The sequence below is a fragment of the Haliotis rufescens genome, unplaced genomic scaffold (assembly GCF_023055435.1).
Source record: "Haliotis rufescens isolate VD_foot unplaced genomic scaffold, xgHalRufe1.0.p SCAF_3, whole genome shotgun sequence".
Lineage (NCBI taxonomy): Eukaryota > Metazoa > Mollusca > Gastropoda > Lepetellida > Haliotidae > Haliotis > Haliotis rufescens.
In genome coordinates this window covers 37,411,701-37,432,386 of record NW_025964001.1, presented here as the reverse complement: position 1 = coordinate 37,432,386, position 20,686 = coordinate 37,411,701, and the positions used below count along the sequence as shown (strand labels likewise).

Genomic DNA, 20,686 nt, shown 5'->3' with positions numbered 1-20,686 from the left:
GTCTGGGTTTACAGTAAAACTAGTTAAATAAAACTATAAATATTTCTATACTTTATCAAATGTAATAATCCAATATCTATTTCAGCAAGTATGTAACAGTAAGTTGTCACTCCAATCCATCACAGGTACATTTCCTAAGGGAGATAACTCTCAGCTCTTTCCCTGCCCAGTGACTTCCTGTTTGAGGAGAGGGTTCATTTTAACAATGTTTTCGGGGAAACTGTCCCTCAGAATAATTCCTTTATCCTGGTTCACATCAAGTTCGTCAATAAATCCAAACCAGTAGATCACCATGCCGGGGCCAAATCTAGGAAACATGGACAATAGAAAGCTAATAATAGAGTGTAATCGCAACAATTAAAATATAAACAAAAATAATATGCATTTCAAAACAAACTGAACATTTTCACACAATATTTGCCTTAAATCTAACAAGAAAAATAAATACAGAAATTCTAGTATACATGGTCCCAAGCTTTCCCAAGGTGCATTCTGTACATCGTGTCCCTTAGTAGGCAGGGAGGCTGACAGCTTGAGACTACGTAATTGTATGATATTTTTTTAATTCTCCAGTGGGAATGAATGCAAAAGAAGAAAGAAATTAAAGACAAATGTTTTGGGTTTTTTCTGTTGTGGATAGGATGCTCAATAACAAGGTCAGGTTCACCACAAGACTGAGGAGGACCCAAACAATGTTTTCTCTCCTGTGTTAAATAGCGTGTGAATATTGTTTTACATCCTAGTCAGCAATATTCAAGCTATATCATGGTAATCATCTGGATCAGGTAAATTAGTAACTGGAAGGAGCAAGCAATGACACACAATCTTCCATGTCAGTGAGGATGTTCCCCATTTTAATCTACCATGTCAGTGAGCCTGGTCCCAATTTTAATATGTCATGTCAATAAGCATGTTCCCCATTTTACCTGCCATGTCAGTGAGCCTGTTCCCCATTTTACCTGCCATGTCAGTGAGCCTGTTCCCCATTAAGGAAGCTCTTACAACAAGCATGAGATACTGGGGTTCTATTCTGACCAAATTGTTAAGATCTGTTCAAACAATCAAGCAAAGTGAGTGACCTCAACCAGTACAAGGGGCAGTTTTCCCAATGGATATGCCCCGTGAAGATTCCGGAGTAGAATAGGTGCAGACAGACCTGAACCCATGGTCACAGGTTTTTGGCCATCTTCCTGAGGCAAGGGCATTAACTGGAAACTGGACTTTAATTGACAGTTATCACCCTTGCCTCAGGTAGATGGGTCAGAAGCCATGATCACAGGTTTCTGGCATTCCTAGAGGAGAGAACAGCAAATATGAGCGCCAAAGATGACTGGGCCAGCCTTGCCTCTTCTGCCCAAGCCCTGAGAAGAAGAGGGCAGACAATCATCTATCACATTCATTTGAACACAAGCTGTCCTATCAAAATGATCCTATTGACATGAACCAGCACATCAAGTTGAGGAATTACTAGTAATAGCATGATTTTCACTACAGATGATTAACATACCGATTCCAGTAGGCCCAGAACTGGTCCTTGAGGTAACCTCGATGACTCATCTCATCCCCAAACGATGCCTTACTCTCCACCCAGTTCACAATATGTCCATCAACAGCTGGAAATATATATATGTCACATTCCATTGGTAATTGTATATGCAGAGGCTTTCCAGACTATGAAGCCTGTAAATCAGTCATCACTGTATTCTGCGGCCGCAAAATATTGTGCAGAAATGCCCACTCAGTGGAGAAATGTAACTGTGTTGCAGAAAATCACATGAAGAATTTGCATTTATCTGCCGCAGAGTTGGTCACATACACTACAGATGTGAAGTTGACATTTGTATTATTGCTTACTGTTACCAAAAGTGCATGTCTGTAAGTATACACTCGTTCTCCAGATTCACTTCAATAAGCTTTTCTAGCCATGGAGGAAAATGCCTGCCACAAGTCTTTCAGGTGCTAAACTAGTTAATTCATGAAAACTAAGCTTTAAAGTTTTCAGAGCTGTGTGCAGAATTATCAAAATGTGGTTGAAGAATTTACAAAAAAGGACTGCAGAATTTTAATTTCTTTTGGCAACTAGCCACAACATACATCAGCAACTAGCCACAACATACATTAGCAACTAGCCACAACATACATCAGCAACTAGCCACAACATACATCAGCAACTAGCCACAACATACATCAGCAACTAGCCACAACATACATCAGCAACTAGCCACAACATACGTCAGCAACTAGCCACAACATACATCAGCAACTAGCCACAACTTACATCAGCAACTAGCCACAACATACATCAGCAACTAGCCACAACATACATCAGCAACTAGCCACAACTTACATCAGCAACTAGCCACAACATATATCAACAACTAGCCACAACTTACATCAGCAACTAGCCACAACATACATCAGCAACTACAGCCAGGTCACATGTTGTATTCACCGATACCTTATTCAGCTATTATGACAAGTATTGAGTTCTGAGAACCTATTCTTTGCCCGGGGTTCAAACATGAGGACAGATGAGTAAAGATTTACCTATTGGAATCTCCAGTTTGACATCAGGAGTTTTGTCATAGCCTCGTTCCCGCATCTGGTCCTCCTCTGTAAACAAGGCAAACATTCTACTGACAAACATTGTATCCAGTACTGACAAACAATGTATCTGGTACTAACAAACATTGTATATAGTACTGACAAGCATTGTATATAGTACTGACAAACATTGTATCCAGTACTGACAAACATTGTATCCAGTACTGTCAAACATTGTATCTAGTACTAACAAACATTGTATATAGTACTAACAAAAATTGTATATAGCACTGACAAACATTGTATTCAGTACTGACAAACATTGTATCTAGTACTGGCAAACATTCTATCCAGTACTGACAAACATTGTTTCTAGTACTGACAAACATTTTATCTAGTACTAACAAACATTGTATCTAGTACAGACAAGCATTGTATATAGTACTGACAAGCATTGTATCTAGTTCTGACAAACATTGTATCCAGTACTGACAAACATTGTATCCAGTACTGTCAAACATTGTATCTAGTACTAACAAACATTGTATATAGTACTAACAAAAATTGTATATAGCACTGACAAACATTGTATCCAGTACTGACAAACATTGTATCTAGTACTGGCAAACATTCTATCCAGTACTGACAAACATTGTTTCTAGTACTGACAAACATTCTAATCTAGTACTAACAAACATTGTATCCAGTACTGACAAGCATTGTATATAGTACTGACAAGCATTGTATCTAGTTCTGACAAACATTGTATCCAGTACTGACAAACATTGTATCTAGTACCGACAAACATTGTATCTAGTACTAACAAACATTGAATATAGTACTGACAAGCATTGTATCTAGTACTGACAAACATTGTATCCAGTACTGACAAACATTGTATCTAGTACTGACAAACATTGTATCTAGTACTAACAAACATTGTATATAGTACTGACAAACATTGTATCTAGTGCTGACATGCAGGGCATGTGAACTGACAACAGACAACACTAAATAACTGAAATTTACAATTTGAGTAAATGTGTATAAAAAAATAGAATCCAATGTACCTTTTTGGAAATTTTTATTTCAAATTCATATTAAAGGTAGAATTTGCTTGATATTTACTGGTAGACATAATGACTAATTAGTCACAAAACATTTGTTTTCTGGCTGCTCTACCACAAACATAAGTCATGGTCTTGACATACTGTCTGAGACAATGACAACTTTACTGTCACGGTAGAATCTATGGCCAAATACCAGTACTCTAATAACTGAACATACATTTGCTGGGGTCAGGACAGAAGTGTAGTGTACAACTGGAAATTCAACTACGCAGCAGTTACAAAGACAAAAGAAGAATCTTACCAATGTAGGACAGGCCGAGCTCATCCAGAGTCTTTGTCAGCTTGAATTCGTATTCATGGCCAACAGAACTTTACAAATCAAGGATCACAACTTCTGTCAAACCATGTGTTTTATCTCAAATCAATTTACATAAAGATGTTAAATGGAACTAGTCATTGTAATACATTTCGAATATTTAACTGCTACAAAAGTCACATCTAGTCACATTAGTTAGTTTTCTTTGAAAGCATTAGTGTATGCCATGTAAATGAACTCAAATGTCTATTGTCTATCAAATGTACAAATTTGCTCATATATCTATTACCCACTGCTCACAATAGTAAACTCTAAATAATTTACTTTCCCTCACCTATTGACATACTTTGACCACCACCAAACCAAAGTATCTCTTCACGAAAATGAAAGATTATCTTCACAAGTTCCACAAATGACAAAGTGCGAGATGTTTAAGTTGCACCAAGGGAGGTAACTCCAGTGTGGTGGGGCCACTCCTTACCAAACCGGTGAAGGATACCGCTTGATACTTTCCACGTATGGTCCATAGTAGTCATCACACACAATACACTGGAAGATAGAAAACAGCATTGACAGATCCTCTGTCATGTTGGTCCCATGTTTCTATAGTTAGACTAAATAATGACACTGTGTTTGATGTTGAAATTTTATAAGAAATTGACAAATCTCACAATCCCTTATACATCAAAGTTGGTACCAAATTTAAAAACTGACTGAGAATAAGCCAGCTGGTAAACCCATTTAAGTTGGCGCTTGCTCCAAATATGGGGGCCCTATTCTATTCCAGAATACCCATGGTGCCTTATCCTCTAAACAAGTGATGATTTCTGAAAATCATTTGAAAACAAAATTTAATTAGATTCGTTTCATCATTTGAAACTGCTGTCAGGGATTTATCTAGGATTCCAAACTAAGTGTCTTTGGCAGCAAGTAGGGAAAACAGGATATTTTTCAAACTAGAAATACTTTAATGTTCTTATTTTCAAAAATTCTCAGGATTTGGCATTTTCCATATTCAGATTGGGAATTTATACTGTCATTTTATGAAAGACTTGGAATATTTGCCTCTGAGCAGGTCGAGATAAATCCCTGGCTTTCTTCCAATCAAGGATGAACTTGACGCAGTGTATAAATACATACTTCGAACACTTCCCTGGCCAGTACTGGGTCATCAATCAGGTTGGGGTCCTTAATCATGCTACTCACGATGCTCTTGTGAACTGAACACACAAATTTCTTTACATAAACACTCTTCAACACCACATACAAAATAAGAATAACTATTTTCCAGAATAAACATTTCATGATCATCAATCAATTTTATTAGCTCATGATGATTGTTTTCATAAATGCATAAAAACATTGAATATATTTCTTGAGTTGACAACTTATACCACACATTCAGATACTGAAGAGTAAGGTTTATGCACATGAATGTGGTAGACTGTCGTGGCATTGCAGCTCACCTGATTTCATGTCATCATACTTTTCTAACAGTCTCAAATGTCACCCAAAGAATCCATATCAATACAATAGTAATTTACTTTTCCAAAAGACAAATCAGTAGTAATGTACAATAAGCGATCAAAATTTAATATTTATTCACATCTAGTTGCTTCTATCAATGAACGTGGCATAAGTTTCTTAGATTCAATGAGCACACGTTGAAGAGTTGTCTCCCCTACAAGATATCAAACGATCAAATAGCATTATAAGTCATCTGTTTATTCAAGTCAAAGTAAAACAAGAATAAAAGAATGAATTTATCATTAAGTCAGACACCAAACAATCACAGAATCAATGACAACCTCTCCTCATTTCTATGATGTTAAAGAGATGTTTACAGATCCTGATGCTCCCAGTGCCGGTGCCTGATAAACATACCTTGACAAGCTCACTAACCTGTCAACATAATCAGCTAAATATATGGCTTTGTAAATATTTACCACTCTTTCCTCCATTTTGTTCGGCCAAATATTTGTCAAGAATTCTGCGGGCTAACATTGACGCATTCTGATCAGTCTGTAATGAAAGATCGTGAAGAGAGTCATCATCAGAAAACCACTTCTAAGGATCTTGAGTGAGTAGGTTTGACATCACCTTAACAATATCAGAACCATATCATGGCAGGGGACACCACAAATATGCTTCACACATAGTAATCAAGTCACATGATCATGATGATGTGGGGAACCTAACTGGGATCCAAATGCTTAAACCACTAGGCTTCTACACCACACAGTTCATAGAAAACGACATTGATACAGTGATAGATTTTACAAAGATGACTATCTGATCCCACCCACATCCCTCACTTACCGTGTCTGCCAGTGTCAGAAGAATGTGCTCCTGTTTGGCCTCCACTCCTGTCAGGTAACTGCAATGATATATTTTACACACAAATATTTCAGAAGTCTTATTAATTTGGACCAATCAGGGTAGATGCAAAGCCCAAAAACAAACTTTAAGTTTGAAAATTCATACTCAATACACACCTTGTTATGATTCAATTTTCCATTTTTTCTGGAAAAGCTAAATAAATATACATTTGTTTTATTTTGTTCATGTTGCTACCAAAAAAGTGTCGAACTTTGAATAAATGTGTTGTTTTCCTGCATGCATGGTTTGGGGAACCAAAGAGTTATTTCAAACAAGCCTAACAATCTTAATCAGTTTGAAAGCGACATGTTATGATTGCCAGTATAGATTTCATTTCTTTCATACATCAATACTGTCAATACTGCCAGTAACATCAATACTGTCAATACTGCCAGTAACATCAATAATGTCAATACTGCCAGTAACATCAATAATGTCAATAATATCAGTACTGTCAACAATTTCTTTTACTTTTGAGTAAGTTGGGATTAACGCCACTTTGAACATTAATCCAGTTACATCAACCAGTGTCAGCTTGATGTGGGAGGAAAGCCCGAAGTGATGCACATCCTAGACATTTACCACTTTGGTGAAACCACAAGCATGGGTATGGTGCTGACAAACATAGAATTCAAATCCACAATCATAGGTTTCTAGCAACCAAGGGGTGCAACTCTGCACAGGGATTTGCGATGCCTTAAACAACTGGGCCATACGTGCCTCCGTACTGTCAATAACACAGCACATCACCAAAGTTTACTTTTATATTTTGCCATCAATGCATTTCCATTTGGCCTTGTCAAATTGGTATTGCATCGATAGTTCTATCATTCATTACACTCCTTATTGTCTTAATAGAATCATTCAATCTCATTAAAATCAGATCTAAGTTCTCGCTATCGCTAAACAAAGATCTGAAGACATCCCATTATGGGTCACGTCAGACTGACCTTGCGCAAACTTTGACCGACCAATGGATTGACCAATCAGAAGGGTGCTTTCTCGTGCTTTACGGCACTAATTTCAAATTGGCGACTACGCTTCGAAACATATTTTGACAAATTATCGGTTACAAATTGGAAACCTGAACAAAAGGACATTCAGGAATGGCTAATAGATGGTCTAGATTGTATGGATTCAGTCGTTTAACCCATAACTATCGTTCGGAATACCCTGTGTGTAAAGTTTTCTTGGTTGCATGATTAGAAATCACATTCCGACTGTCACTTTCATGATTTGGTAAGAGTCGCTCTGATTGGTCGGATGAAAGGTCGGTCTGACGTGACCCCTAATAGGATGTCCTCAGATCTTTGTTTAGCGGTAGAACTTAGATCTGATTTTAATGAGATTGAGAATCATTCAACCAAAAACTATTTATTTGTAAAACACATACACGCTGTAGTCATGTTCAAGAGCATCTTGGTTGGAGTGGTAATGGTGGCTCTTCCTCGTCTTCCTCTGTAATGTACATTCAATACGGTTAAACATATGTTCTTCTGGTAGCCATTGCTTCTATAAATGTTGATTGATCACATTCTCAAAGACACACAGACTGTTTGGTATTGTCAAGCCACAAAAAAAACACTGCAATGCACATATTACATTATTTGTGCGAATGGCCAAAAATATGTAGTCATTAGATAAGGGTGGGACAACTAACCAATACATTGAAGCATGATGAAACATAAGGTTTTGATCAACTGTAGCATCACAAAACTGTCTTGGGAACAAACAACAGAACAATGCATGGAATGATATGAGACAGATCTATCAGAATGCTGCCAGTATTTTGGATGTTCACAGTAAATTTCATTGCATCACTGCATTGTTGTAGTATTTTCATCAATTCTGAATATATTTTTTTTTTCGTCATCTGGGCTATGTATGCAATCACAAGTCCAATTGGTCCATTTGTGCTGCATCCTCTCTGTATCATGATACTAGGGATGGAACGGGTAACTCAGGTACTCGGGTTGAGAGGGTACTGAGTAGGACCCGGTACCGACAGGACTACCCAGACCGAGATTAGTCACATGATATACTGTTTAATGATAATAACAATAAAAGTCTATGATTACACAATAAATCTCTAATATTCACATTCCTTTCTGACTGCATTCATTCATTCTTACTTTCAGATCCTTGTGTAAAGATAGTTTCAGTCAACTTCAGTGTCAGATCATTTTATATGTGTATCTAAATAGTTATTGCCAGGGCTGCAGTAAAACAATTCCCATTCAGACATTTTGTACCCAACCCTTAAGACCTACAACTGGTACACGAGTAGGGACGGGTAATAGGGTGTCGGGTACCTGGGTAGTAATTTGGACTCGTCCCAGCCTCACATGACACATATCATATCAAGACACCATATTGAGCAGACAACTTTGAAATAAATAACAGTGTTCAATCTGGGATAAGCCAGCTGAGTCAAGTTTGTCAGTTATTATGTAAACCTCAAAAATGGGTTTCCCTATCATGCCTATATCATGATAGTTCAACAATAAATGAAAGCCAGCTTACTGTAGTACATACTGAAAGAGTAAGTGAGTGAGTTTGGTTTAACACGGCTTTTAACATTATTCCAGTTATATCACAGCGTGTCAGCTTAATGTGGGAGGAAAGCCCGAAGTGACGGGCTCGGACGTTTAACCACTTTGGTGAAACCCACAAGCACGGGTATGGTGCTTACAAACCTAGAAACATAATTAGGGCGAACCAGGATTCGAACCCACAATCATATGTTTCTGGTGTGCCCAAGGGATGCAACTCTGCACACCGAATTGCAGCGCCTTAGACAACTGGGCCAAGTTGCTGAAAGAACATGTTCACAATTTTAGTAACTAAGTACTACAAACCTGGTATTCTTGAGATAAGATGCTTCCTATAGTCTTTTTTGGAACTCTGGAAAATAATATTATGTAGATAAAATTCCATTAATATTCCATGTCAGAAAATAATGCTGCTAGACAGAGTGCTCCCTTCAGACAGGTAAATTACATATGGCATTGCTGTAACAACGCCGTCATCTCATTTTGACTTCAGCTAAAGCTATAGATTCGTTTGAATGTGTTCTGCTTCTTGTCTTATGTCACTTCTTTGGAGAAGTTAATGAACAGGCTGATGGACAGATGACAACAGACAAGGTGCCATGAAGTGACTTCACTTGGATCTTTGGTCCTGCTTAACTAAAACTGTAACCTTTATTCCACAGGTTGTCTTTAATATTTTACATTTTTTCATACAATTAAGAACTTTGAGAAAAACCCTAATTTTGGACATGTTTCCCCCCAAAATATGCCTGCCACAAACACCTTCGTGTGGAATCCTAGATATCTCCCTGTAACCATGGTAACACATGACTGTTATTGGTTCAGCTTATAGTATGAAATGAGGGCTGGTTAAAAAAGATTGATATTCTGAATTATTGTCGATGGGAAGAAATATTATTGATTATCGATATGAAAATTGTGTTATCAATAATATCGTATAAACATAAACTATTGTAATCAAATAAAGTTAAAATTTACTGAAAAAGACTTGTTGTTTTCAATCATCTAAATAGCCTAAGGAGGAAAGCAACTGTTATATCACAAATGTCCACAAAATAATCCATGCATGAATGTTTTACCACTCACCATAATATATATGGTAGTGCCGTTTCGCGAACGAAATCTGGTTTGCAGACACCAATGTTATCAAAATGATCTAGATTCTATTCTTGGCAAAAAAATGTTTTTCTACCAACTTTATTTCTTCTTTTTTTGCAATAAAACCCATCTACCAATTATGGAACAATCTGAAATCCTGTTCTTCTCAGACTATCTTTCTGAGTTGTGTGTTCTGCATCCATTTGTAGTCTATTGCCATCGTAAACATCAACATTATATTATCAATTAAGCCTACCCTGGGAACCTTGCTGCAACTTGCGAAAGATAACCTCGAGAAGTATTAACGGGGATTGCTTTGACAATTTCATTGTACAATTCTAATTTCATGTTTATCTTTTGTGCAGATTTAGTTGTTAAATATCGGTGTCTTCAAACATCTTGTTTTCATTTTTCCCGGCTACGCCATTTTGACATGATGATCTCGCACATACAATAATTGATTTCTTTTCACATGGTTAATCGTAATAAAATATACTCCTAAAATAACAAATACGTTGTAGAAAAGCTATGTCGATAAATTAGATTTAATACATGCTTCATTTATTAATATAAAACATATTGATGACTATAAAATATTCTGGGCGAACATCATTAAAACAGAGCCTCGTTTTCATATAGAGGGAAAAACAAAACATGGAGGAAGAGATTCAACACCGTAATCTGTCATATTTTCGCAATATTTCTTGCTGATTTGCGATAAACCTTGTAAAAACAACACACCTACGTATTTGTACATGACACAAAATGTAAATCATGCGAGGTAAACGATTAACGAGATCTAACAAGGCTTCAAATGCCGTGGAAAGTGGAAACAAGTCTTCAGATAGTTGGACAGGAAAGCACCTGTCTAGACGAGCTGACGAGACGCTCACTTTTGTGACAACATCTACTCCAGCTAAACAGTCAACGAGGACGTGTAATGATACAACATTAAGTGGTAATTAATTTTTGGAATCTTATAATTCAATGTTGTATGTTCATAATTGACTATCTCTCATTTTTCTGACGTCCGATCCATGTAAGTTTATTTAGAAATGTCTAGGCCTATAACTTTGACAGTAGGCCCTCCTTTGAATGTATGTCACACTTGTTAAAAGACTACAATGTTTGTTTGATGTTCCTAAAATACTTGTATATAGTGGTATGTGACATAAGCATACAAAACTGAATATGTGCATTGAAATTAATGTTCCAATCATAAAAATAAGCAACATGATTTTTGTTGTTTATGTTTGACTAAAGAAATAACATTCTAGCCAGTGGGTAGTGGAAGAGAATTGTTTAACTTCAGTTGTCTGCTTTGAGCACATTGTGTTTAAGTCTTGTTTGTTATTTATGATTTGTATCTATTTTGCCAAAACGTCAGATACTGATGATGACATCTCCCTTGCTCTGCGTGATACGCCAACTGGTCTTCGGATGAAAGGGTATTTCCGAGATGAATTTCTATCATCACAAGCAGCAGACTCTCAACTGGATGTTCGATGGGATCATACATCACCAGATGCATATAAGCATCTGAAGAGAGGTACGTTCAGCTAATAATCCAATAACATAACAAAAATCATAGTTTCCTTGAAGTTTGACCATGTTGACTTGCTCGTGTTGATCAGCGGATGATATTCTAAGGTCACAAGCCGGGAACATTGTCTGCACTGGATTTTTTCAAGAGTATTTTATTGACCAGGGTTTGAGATTAAAACAAATCAGCTAGCCCAAGACAAGTAAAATTCACTTTTGGACTGCCTGTTAAGGATTTGAATCTGATTAACCATTTTCATGACATCAAAACATCTACAGTGCAAGGTTACAACTGCCCAAACAGAACAATTTGCCCCACACTAATACTTCACTGACATTCATTGCTTTATCATGTTTATTTCCTGTTTTGCATGGCCAAACTTTTAAGTTCATTGACACATATCAAAGACATATGTGAAGTAAAGGATGCTTATCATTCTGATTCTGAGAAATGTGTGCTTTTGTTGGAAGTGTTACTACGACATACAACCTTAAATGAATGCTGCCTTGCTTTCTTGACTGATTTGATTGTTCAAGCTGTTAACACTAGTATTTACCATGTTAACATGGTTAAGGGAATTGGTGACAACATTGTCTGAGAAGTTTGCTGTCCAATAAAACTAATCTTGCATGTCGTCTGTACAAACTGCATCCTCAACACTACCCTGAACCTTCTCACTCCCCAGTCTGAGGCCAACTACGCTCAAAGCATTGCAGGCAAGAAGAAATCAGCTTTTTGTCCAGACTGTTTGTAATATTGTCAAGAGAATACGGATTCTTTGTCACTCGATCCTTCACATTATTTTCATGTTCTTGTAGCTGTTGAATTTTATTGCATTTTGCATCCTTCTGTTTCCAGTTCATAGAAAACCCGGATCTCTACAAGACAAGGATGACTTGTCAGATATTGTATGCAGGCTGGCCCCAGCTGTTGGTGCAAATGTAAGATTCCTTTCTTCCAGGATCATTTGCTGCTTCTCATAGTATGTGTACATAATATTAACCCTATCTCTGTGTCTGATAAAGGTAAAAATCTGTTGATCAGTCGTCAGTAGTATTTGTAAGTTGCAAGTAATGTCCCCGCTTGAATGATTCTGTGTATTTCTTATTCTTGTGTAACACTAATAGTTGAATAACCAGCATATGTTGTGTTTTCAGGGTGAAGAGTTTGAGACAATGTCCAGCACTCCACCTCTGTTATGCTCCTGGCTCCAAGCCAATAAAGCTACCAGCCATAACATGCCTTTTGAAGGACAAATCTTTAAGGGCAACCACAGATTTAAACGGTATGAATTGTATTTTGTAGTCAAGAAATTAATTAGGCATCTCAACTCTTTACTTCATATATATGTGAATTTTACTGGTAATACTTGTGGAATACAAGCATACCTTCCAACTTTCGAAGATGGGCCTTATCAGTCTTCTTTTCCCCCCAATGAAAGGGGCCTGTAAATTGGTTGGGGTGGTCAGACTCGCTGACTTTGTTGATGCATGTCATCGCATCCCAGTTGCATAGATCGATGTGCATGTCAATCAATGGATTGTCTGGACCAGACTCGATTATTTACAGACCACAGTCATATAGCTGGAATATTGCTGTGTGTGGCATTAAACAACAATCAGAAAAAAACCTTTGTGTCAAGATGGTGGGCAGGATGTTGTCTGTGAGCCTGTTCTTTTCCGTGCATGCCCTATATATACTTCTCATCCATAACAATTTTGAGAGATGGACAGCTGCTCGAACGTATATAAACAGAGCAGCCAAGGATAAAATAGAAATCATATCAATGCAAAAACAGAAATTATGTGAACACCGAACTCACAATAGATATGTGTACCCTTCTCACACACAGGAGTCCCAAAGAGGGACAGGTCAGCCGAAATTGCCTAGGCAGAAGGCGACCTTTTAAACACTTAATGCAACAACAACAATTTTGTCTTAGTTCTCAAAAGGAGTTAAAGAACACCTGATTTTTTCATATCACAAGTTAATCTGTTAGCAGTTTTATTCATTTATCATTCTGTCTTTCAATATATTGCGTATATATGTAGCATATGTTGTGTTGATGTTCCACCATGTTTTTTTCAGTGGTGTGAAGAAAAAGAAGAGATCAAATGTTCAGAAATTTGATGATGTTCTCAGTAATCTCCACCAGTGTTTAAACAGACTTGATGGTATGTGAGAATGTCCAGTGAGGTAACTCACCCTGAGAGCAACTCCAAGCAGCATTTGTATTTGTAACACAATCATATTCATGTTTAGTGTTCTTACCGATTTCTCAATTGTTTATCATTTCCATGCTAATACTAGGGGGCATGGGTGGCCCAGTCGTCTAAGGCGCCGCGATTCGCTGCGCAGAGTTGCGTCCCTTGGGCACACCAGAAACCTATGATTGTGGGTTCGAATCCAGGTTCGTCCCGATTATGTTTCTAGGTTTGTCAGCACCATACCCGTGCTCGTGGGTTTCACCGAAGTGGTAAACGTCTGACACCTGCATCACTTCGGGCTTTCCTCCCTTATTAAGCTGACAAGCTGCGATATAACTGGAATACTGTTAAAAGCGGCATTAAACCCAACTCACTCACTCACTCACTCCCCATGCTAATACTGACTACACTTGATTGACATACGATTAGTGTCTGCATGTGTAAAGGAGTAATGTACTGATCAAACTCCTCTGTTGATGCTTTGCAATTGTCCATGACCTCATAGTTGTACATCAATATCAAGTTATGATGTTAATAATATCTATAGGCAGGATGGAATTAAAATTATCAATATCTCTAGTTCGCATGGTAAGTACTTCACAATCTTACTGGTTATCTCAAAATACACCTTGTTTGTAGAGACATGTATTGATCCTTGGAACTTTATATAAAAACAATCAATATTGTCTCTCTTTCAACTTCCCTAGAAATCTAGGAAATGTTTGACTGGTCATAAGAGGTGACTTAATGGATTGGGTGGACAGGCTTGGTGCGTTCGTTGTATCACCATGGTGTGGATTGTTGCTCAGAATATCGATCACTGGATTGTCTTGTCCAAACTAGATTATTTACAGACTGCAGTCATATAGCCTAAATGTTCCTGAGTGCACATACTCCTTCACAGTAAATGTTTCTTTTCAAGGAAGTATAGTTTCTTTCATGTGCATTAAAGTATGTTTCATTTCATTTTCAGATGAAGAAAATGAGAGAGAAAATCAAAGGTTTGTATTTTCTTATCCTTGTGTGTTTTGTCAGGAGGATTGTCCAAAGTATAAGTAGGGCATGTTTGGCCCAGATGCCTAAGGCGCCGCAATTCGCTGTGCAGAGTTGCCTCCCCTAGGCATGCCAGAAACCTGTGATTATGGTTTTGAATCCCGGTTCACCCCTGATTATGTTTCTAGGTTTGTCAGCACCATACCCGTCTTCATGGGTTAAACAAAAGTGGTAAATGTCTGAGACCTGCATCACTTCAAGCTTTCCTCCTCTCACATTAAGCTGTTCAAAGAGTCATTAAACCAATCCCACTCACTCACGAGTAAAAGAAAATATCAAATATTTGGTGTTTATTAAGTATTTAACAAGGAAAAAGGATAACTAGGTCTTTCTGTTTGGTCTCAGACATGTGTTATATTTAGCATCTTTTGATTCCTGATAAATAGAATCATGTAATTTAGAAACCCATAAACTATATACATATACTGGGTCACTTGAGTTACTTTTCATAGATAATTTGATCATTTTACAAGACTGGAACTGTTTGCCTGACAGCTATTCAGTCTGCTAATTGAAACACACACATTACAATCCTGTAACAACAAGTGTCAACTGTGTTAATAAATATATGATCTCTGTCGTTAGGTCCAGCAAGTCTTCTACTGACAGTGAGGATCAAAACAAAAATGTTCTCAAGTCTCAAAGAAGATTAAATAATTTAAATCCTGCCCACACGATCGGGGAGTCCAGTCTCTTGCCAAAAGATGCAGCCCAGGCTTTGTTGGATGAGGAGGAAGATCTGTGGAGTGATGACGAACTCTTTGAAGACAACTCCTTCATCCTTCAAGCAACTCAACTCCCAGTGGAGAAGATTGCTCGCTTCACACCATCACTCTTTGCAGGCAAACGCAAACAGATGTCACCAGTGTTAGACCAGCCCAAGAATAAGACAAAAAGATGTGCTGCATCTCCAGAATGGGAGAAAGAGTCCTGTTGCAATGATGTTATTCCCCCAACCTGTGCAACAAGGTCAAATATCTTGACTCATGGTAAAAAGAGCACGTCTGGAGTGTCCACACTTAATCAGAATGGCCTCTCTAATAATGAACATAATCTGAGTGGTAAGACACACATAAATGAAAACAACAATGTGGTCTATAGTAGACAAGTTTCATGTGGCTTTTCCACAATGGGTGATAAGAACTCTGAGAGAGTGTCCAGAAGATCTACAAGTCCTTTCAGAAAGCACAGTAGTTTCTCAGGGTATGAATCAAAGAATACAGAAGCCGAATCAGACAAAGCAAGCAATGGCTCTACCAGCAGCAAATCTCCCTGGAGGAAGACCAGCAGCTTTTCTGGAAGAGGTGCATCACATGCTCCTGTCTCTAAACCTGCCACTTGTGGTAGTGGGGCTCAGAGTTCCTTGTTTCGGGGACAGACAGCAGCCAAGAGTGTTCCAAGTGCATCTAATGTCGTGAGCAACTGTAACAGACAGTCCACAGTGAAACTAGCTGGACAAATGCCTAAGGGAGCAGCTCCTCCACAAAATACTTTTCCTGCCAACAAAAAGGTTTCTCCTAGACCCAGCTATAAGAGGAGTAATCTTGACACTAGTTGGTCTGATGAAATTCTAAAACAATTAGCTGAGCCAGATGAAGTTTTGGAAAGTCAAGTGAATACAGCCCCTGTTGCCAAGGTTGTGTCTGATAAGTCCTTTGAAGAATATGCTGATTTCTTTGATTCTGACTGTGATTTCAGCATTAATGAGACAATTGTAAGTGAAAACACTACAAAACATTCCAATGATGCAAAGTGTTTGGACTCTAAAAGAGCACAAACATTAAGCGTTAGTACATTACCAAAAAGAAACTGTGACACATTTCCACATCAAAAGTTGACAAATAATGTTTCAACTAAACAAGTAGCTTCAAAACGCTCTCCCAAACACTCAAGCAATCTTGTTCCAGTAACAAATGGAGCTTCCAAATGTGCTGCCCCAAACTTGACTAAAACATATTTTCCACCTGGGAAGACCTCTTCAAGCCAGTCTAGTACTCAAAGCAGGTACAGCTTTCGGTCTGCCGCTCCAAAGAAAACAAGTGCATGTGTCAGCAACAGTACCAGTTCTTCTAATAATCTGTCCAATACAACTGTGTTAAAGACAAAACAGCCAGTGGTTAGCACTGTGTCTGCAAGTGCATCGTCATCCAAACCGGCAGTAGTGAAGAGTGGGGCCATGAACAGTTCCGTGTTAAGACCGCAGACATCACAGAGATCTAATGCCATGGCTGACAACAAACCTGGCCCCACAGAAGGTTAGTAGAAGAACATTGTTGATATCTGGAGAAAGTAACCTTGCAGTTGTGCAAGTGGATTTGACTGAAAGCAAGAGTTGTGTATAAATGCTATAGTCTAACCACGACATTGGTAAAATATTTGATGTGACTGCATCAAAATATAAACTCTTACACTTACTTACTGTTAAATAGATGAAGACCAAATAGAAAGTAGGTTTGTCATAGGCAAAATTGAAGTACCATCAAGTTTGAACATGTTGAATCCGGAAGCTTAAGAATCCGATCTGCTAATCCATGCAATGTTCAAAATTAAGCATAAAAGCCAAAGGATCATTGTCATAACCCCAATGTCCAAAGTTAAAGACTAAGGGGGCCCTAGATTCAAATAGCGTAGTAGTCCACAAGACCCTTTTACTGTAGAACACTGCCTTGCTTCATTTGCTATTCTGGAAATAGTTTTCATAGGGATCATTGACACTGGACCCATATTATGATGGATAGACCAAGTTTGGAAAGAGGCACTTAGTCCCCTTAGTCCCCAAGGGAAGAATAGGTTCTGAGTCCGACATGGCAAAAGAACATTGGATGGTCATGCAAAGTGTTTTTGCTCATGCTTTCAGTCACTGGTTTGCCTCTTCCAGATGTGATTATTTACAGTCCGCAATGATATGGCTGATATGCTGCTGACTGCAGCATTACACAGCATCACTCTCCCAGTATAAGCAATGATTATGATAATGTGATCTTATTCTCATAGAACTATTTGCATGAACTTTCAAACTGATTATTTTAGATCTGCTGAGCACTCAGACGTTACTGGAGGATGACTCGTTCCTAAAGGATGATGCTCTGTTTGAGTCCCAGATAATTGCCATGCTGGAAGAGGTGGAATGTAAGTAAAGTATATCTCTAAAGCTTTACTAGCACTGGACACCCAGAAATGGTACTCTCTCAAATATCTTTATGTAGCGTTCTCAGCAGCCTCAGTATCCCAAATGTTGTTCATTCTGATATTTGCTTTTCTCGACAATTCATCCTTGATATATTGATAGCAATGGCCTCAAATGTTTAATGGCTTAGCTTAAAATAAAACCTGAGGAGATTTATAGGCACCAAAATTCTATCACCTTTTTATAGGTAATACTGCCATGCAATGTGTAGATTCTGATGATCTCTGATTCTGATGTTCACAAACCATGCTTACTATTTTAGATGAGGCAACTCAACAACCTAAATTAGAGACAAATGATGATAAAATCAGCTGCTCCCCTGATGAGATTGAACAGAAGAGGTTAGCAGCAATTGCAAAAAGAAAGCAGAAGCTGAAAACCTGAAGAAAGGATGACGTTGAAACCAGAATGGTTTCCATGTGAAATATCAGTGATAAGATGCCAAAGCAGCAGGACTGTCAATGGAAGAACTACCCAGCTGTAGTCCTGTATGCAGTGAGGAGAATCAAGCCTGGCTGCCATGTGTTGGGATGATGGGACAGTCAATAGGAAGCCATGAGGAACTTTACTCTAGCTATGCCAAGCATCTTTCTAAGATTGTTCTTCACATTATTATTGATAAAGACCATACCATATGACTGACAGACTGGAGCATCTGGTTGCTTTTCAGACCTCAAAGGTTTGTTTGTACTAGATTTCATCATGGCTTGTGTGTACCACATGATACCACATGGGTTGTCTGTTACAGATGAGACCACATGGGTTGTCTGTTACCGATGAGACCACATGCCTTATCTGTTCCAGATAAGACCACATGGCTTGTCTGTTCCAGATGAGACCACATTGGATGTCTGTTCTAGAAGAGACCACATGGCTTGTCTGTTACAGATGAGACCACATGGCTTGTCTATTCCAGATGAGACCACATTGGTTGTCTGTTCTAGATGAGACCACATAGCTTGTCTGTTACAGATGAGTCCACTTGGCTTGTCTGTTCCAGATGAGACCACATGGCTTGTCTGTTCCAGATGAGACCACATGGCTTGTCTGTTCTAGATGAGACCACATTGGTTGTCTGTTCCAGATGAGACCACATGACTTGTCTGTTACAGATGCGACCACATGGCTTGTCTGTTCTAGATGAGACCACATTGGTTGTCTGTTCTAGATGAGACCTCATGGCTTGTCTGTTCTAGATGAAACCACATGGCTTGTCTGTTCCAGATGAGACCACATGGCTTGTCTGTTCCAGATGAGACCGCATGGCTTGTCTGTTCCAGATGAGACCACATTGCTTGTCTGTTCCAGATGTGACCACGTGGCTTGTCTGTTCCAGATGTGACCACATGGCTTGTCTGTTCCAGATGAGACCACATTGCTTGTCTGTTCCAGATGAGACCACATTGCTTGTCTGTTACAGATGAGACCACATGGCTTGTCAGTTACAGATGAGACCACATGGCTTGCCTGTTACAGATGAGACCACATGGCTTGTCTGTTCCAGATGAGACCACATGGCTTGTCTGTTCTAGATGAGACCACATGGCTTGTCTGAACCAGATGAGACCGCATGGCTTGTCTGTTCTAGATGAGACCACATGGCTTGTCTGTTCCAGATGTGACCACGTGGCTTGTCTGTTCCAGATGTGACCACATGGCTTGTCTGTTCCAGATGAGACCACATTGCTTGTCTGTTCCAGATGAGACCACATTGCTTGTCTGTTACAGATGAGACCACATGGCTTGTCTGTTACAGATGAGACCACATGGCTTGCCTGTTACAGATGAGACCACATGGCTTGTCTGTTCCAGATGAGACCACATGGCTTGTCTGTTCTAGATGAGACCACATGGCTTGTCTGAACCAGATGAGACCACAGGGCTTGTCTGAACCAGTTGAGACCACATAGGTTGTCTGTGATCACATAGCTAGTGTGTTCCAAATAAAACCATGTTGGTCAGTCCAGATCTGATCACATGGCTACTTGTTCCAAATATGGCCACATGGCTTGTCTGTATCGGACGAGACCACATGGCTTGTCTGTACCAGATATGACAATATGGGTTGTCTGTACCAGATGAGACCAATTGGGTTGTCTGTACCAGATATAACCACATGGCTTGTCTGTATCGGACGAGACCACATGGCTTGTCTGTACCAGATATGACAATATGGGTTGTCTGTACCAGATGATGTTGATAAGGTTTGTCTGTACAAGATGAAATCATGTCTGTCTCAAATGAGATTACATGGTTTCCAAGAGTCCTTGAGTTGTCTGTACTGACCTTGAACCCATACAGTGTCTATACCAGCACTGAACATATGGCTTCTCTCTGCCACACCTGTGCACATGAGCAAGCTGCAGCAGTGAAAGCACAGACTGATGACTGCAGGTTAATCCACCAATGGAATATATATTGGTATTAACTGACCTTGTGAAATTATTTGCTCTGTATTATATCTACAGTGATAAAGCTTCTTATCATGGACCCAAGAAGATCCTGGTTAGAATAGGTCTCCAGCAAACCCATGCTTGCCTCAAAGGGAAACTATGCTTGTCGTAAGAGGCGACTAACGGGATCGGGTGGTCAGGTTCGTTGACTTGGTTGATGCATTTCATCATATCCCAATTGCGTTGATCGATGCTCATCACGTCAATCACTAGATTGTCTGGTCCAGACTCCTTTATTTACAGACCGCCGTCATAAAGCTGGAATATTGCTGAGTGTGGCGTTA

At 38.8% G+C, this 20,686-nt stretch overlaps 2 protein-coding genes across 2 annotated transcripts; one reads left to right on the top strand and one right to left on the bottom strand.

Moving 5' to 3' along the window:
• Positions 1-38: 38 nt before the first annotated feature.
• On the bottom strand, positions 39-10,395 carry LOC124118724 (CDAN1-interacting nuclease 1-like). Its single transcript, XM_046480968.2, has 11 exons — positions 10,216-10,395; positions 9,168-9,213; positions 7,703-7,767; positions 6,250-6,307; positions 5,877-5,952; positions 5,071-5,150; positions 4,430-4,479; positions 3,916-3,983; positions 2,548-2,613; positions 1,508-1,613; positions 39-307 (listed from the first exon to the last, which is right to left on the bottom strand). The coding sequence occupies exons 1-11, from the start codon at positions 10,305-10,307 to the stop codon at positions 151-153; spliced, it is 864 nt and encodes a 287-aa protein (XP_046336924.2). The 5' UTR covers positions 10,308-10,395; the 3' UTR covers positions 39-150.
• A 211-nt stretch (positions 10,396-10,606) lies between these two features.
• On the top strand, positions 10,607-20,558 carry LOC124118741. The gene is made up of 9 exons (XM_046480990.2): positions 10,607-10,917; positions 11,347-11,508; positions 12,361-12,443; positions 12,660-12,787; positions 13,591-13,676; positions 14,683-14,710; positions 15,348-17,017; positions 17,793-17,891; positions 18,212-20,558. The coding sequence occupies exons 1-9, from the start codon at positions 10,734-10,736 to the stop codon at positions 18,331-18,333; spliced, it is 2,562 nt and encodes an 853-aa protein (XP_046336946.2). The 5' UTR covers positions 10,607-10,733; the 3' UTR covers positions 18,334-20,558.
• The last annotated feature ends 128 nt before the right edge of the window (positions 20,559-20,686 follow it).

What these genes read in the sequence shown, in the direction of transcription:
- LOC124118724 (XM_046480968.2), bottom strand. Translation starts at nt 10,307, where the DNA reads ATGAAATTAGAATTGTACAATGAAATTGTCAAAGCAATCCCCGTTAAT. An exon ending in TACGTGGAAAGTATCAAGCG is followed by an intron (nt 3,984 to 4,429) that starts GTATCCTTCACC and finishes TGATTTGTAAAG; the next exon opens with TTCTGTTGGCCATGAATACG. An exon ending in TTCTGGGCCTACTGGAATCG is followed by an intron (nt 308 to 1,507) that starts GTATGTTAATCA and finishes CATGTTTCCTAG; the next exon opens with ATTTGGCCCCGGCATGGTGA.
- LOC124118741 (XM_046480990.2), top strand. Translation starts at nt 10,734, where the DNA reads ATGCGAGGTAAACGATTAACGAGATCTAACAAGGCTTCAAATGCCGTG. An exon ending in AATGAGAGAGAAAATCAAAG is followed by an intron (nt 14,711 to 15,347) that starts GTTTGTATTTTC and finishes CTCTGTCGTTAG; the next exon opens with GTCCAGCAAGTCTTCTACTG. An exon ending in CAAACCTGGCCCCACAGAAG is followed by an intron (nt 17,018 to 17,792) that starts GTTAGTAGAAGA and finishes TGATTATTTTAG; the next exon opens with ATCTGCTGAGCACTCAGACG.